This window comes from Poecilia reticulata, linkage group LG10 (genome assembly GCF_000633615.1).
Source record: "Poecilia reticulata strain Guanapo linkage group LG10, Guppy_female_1.0+MT, whole genome shotgun sequence".
NCBI lineage: Eukaryota > Metazoa > Chordata > Actinopteri > Cyprinodontiformes > Poeciliidae > Poecilia > Poecilia reticulata.
Window position 1 is genome coordinate 7612885 of NC_024340.1, and position 1088 is coordinate 7613972.

A 1088-nucleotide genomic window follows, 5' to 3' on the forward strand; every position below is an offset into this window, starting at 1 on the left:
ATCTAAAAGTTGCAGGGTAGTGGCCCAAACAAGTTTGACACCTGTGGTTTAAGTGTTTAATATTGAACAGAATTGGACAACTTTGGAGTTCTGTTTTTTTATAGAAAAACATTAGGAGAAAACAGTTGGCAGTTAATTGCTCYTTGTAGCTTGCAATCAATTTTTATTATTAAAAGTTTACAATTTTACCCTAATAAAGTGGAAATAAAAAATACACATTCTTGTTTAAAAGCTCCTCCCAAGCACAAGGGGCTAAACCTGTGATCAACCATTTCAAATTGTTTTTAAGGATTTTCTTCTTCCAGTAAAACTCACTGTTCATACCTGGATGAAACACCTTACCTTTCATCCAGGTWTGATGGATGAAAGATGTTTCATCCCCCCTATGTTAAGAAAAAAGAAGCTGGAAATCATTTCAAATCTTTTTACAAAATCTTGCTCTGACCTGGGCAAACGCATTGAGGAAGACTTGGCTTTTGGATGCCAGCTGGTCAATGTTGGGAGACTTCGCAAGTGTGTCTTCATAGCAACCCAGGGATGTCCGCAGATCATCCGACATGATGAAGAGGACATTACTCCCCTCTGAAAACAAGCAGACCTTAAAGGTTTAACTCTAGAAACAAACACTTTAATACACCAATACCAGGTGGCAGGAGAAGAAGCTTACAAAAAAAGCAGAGTATTTAGTTTGAAACAAACGGATCAAAGAAAATTTCACTTCTGCTAATGTTGAGTTTATACGTCATAAAAAGACCCACTGAGTGAGCAAATATTAAGAGTTAACATTAGCGTGCGAGACTAAATGACAATACTTCATGAGTCTTGGTCACGACTCATGAAGTTTTAAATTCTTAAATTAGTTTTAAATTCTTGGGGGTACTATGACAAAAATAAATAAAACAATTATTTATATATATGTGTATATATATACTTTGTGTGCTTTGGAGTTTCTGTGGCAATTAATTTTTTTGCAAAGCGATAAAAGCTGGGTAGCTCTTGAATTGCTACAAAATAAAGCTGTATTTCCTTCAGCCCACTGGCTGCAATGTTGACACCTTGAGATGCCATGAGACCTAAATTCTGAACAT

The 1088-nt window shown here is 35.8% G+C and overlaps 1 protein-coding gene across 1 annotated transcript in view; it reads right to left on the minus strand.

Moving 5' to 3' along the window:
- The window catches only part of ids (iduronate 2-sulfatase), a 29146-nt gene that overhangs the window by 26277 nt on the left and 1781 nt on the right, over window positions 1–1088 (minus strand). The window contains exon 2 of the mRNA XM_008419866.2: window positions 446–582. Coding sequence (XP_008418088.2) covers window positions 446–582 — 137 coding nt within the window. The remainder of the gene's footprint in view (window positions 1–445; window positions 583–1088) is intronic.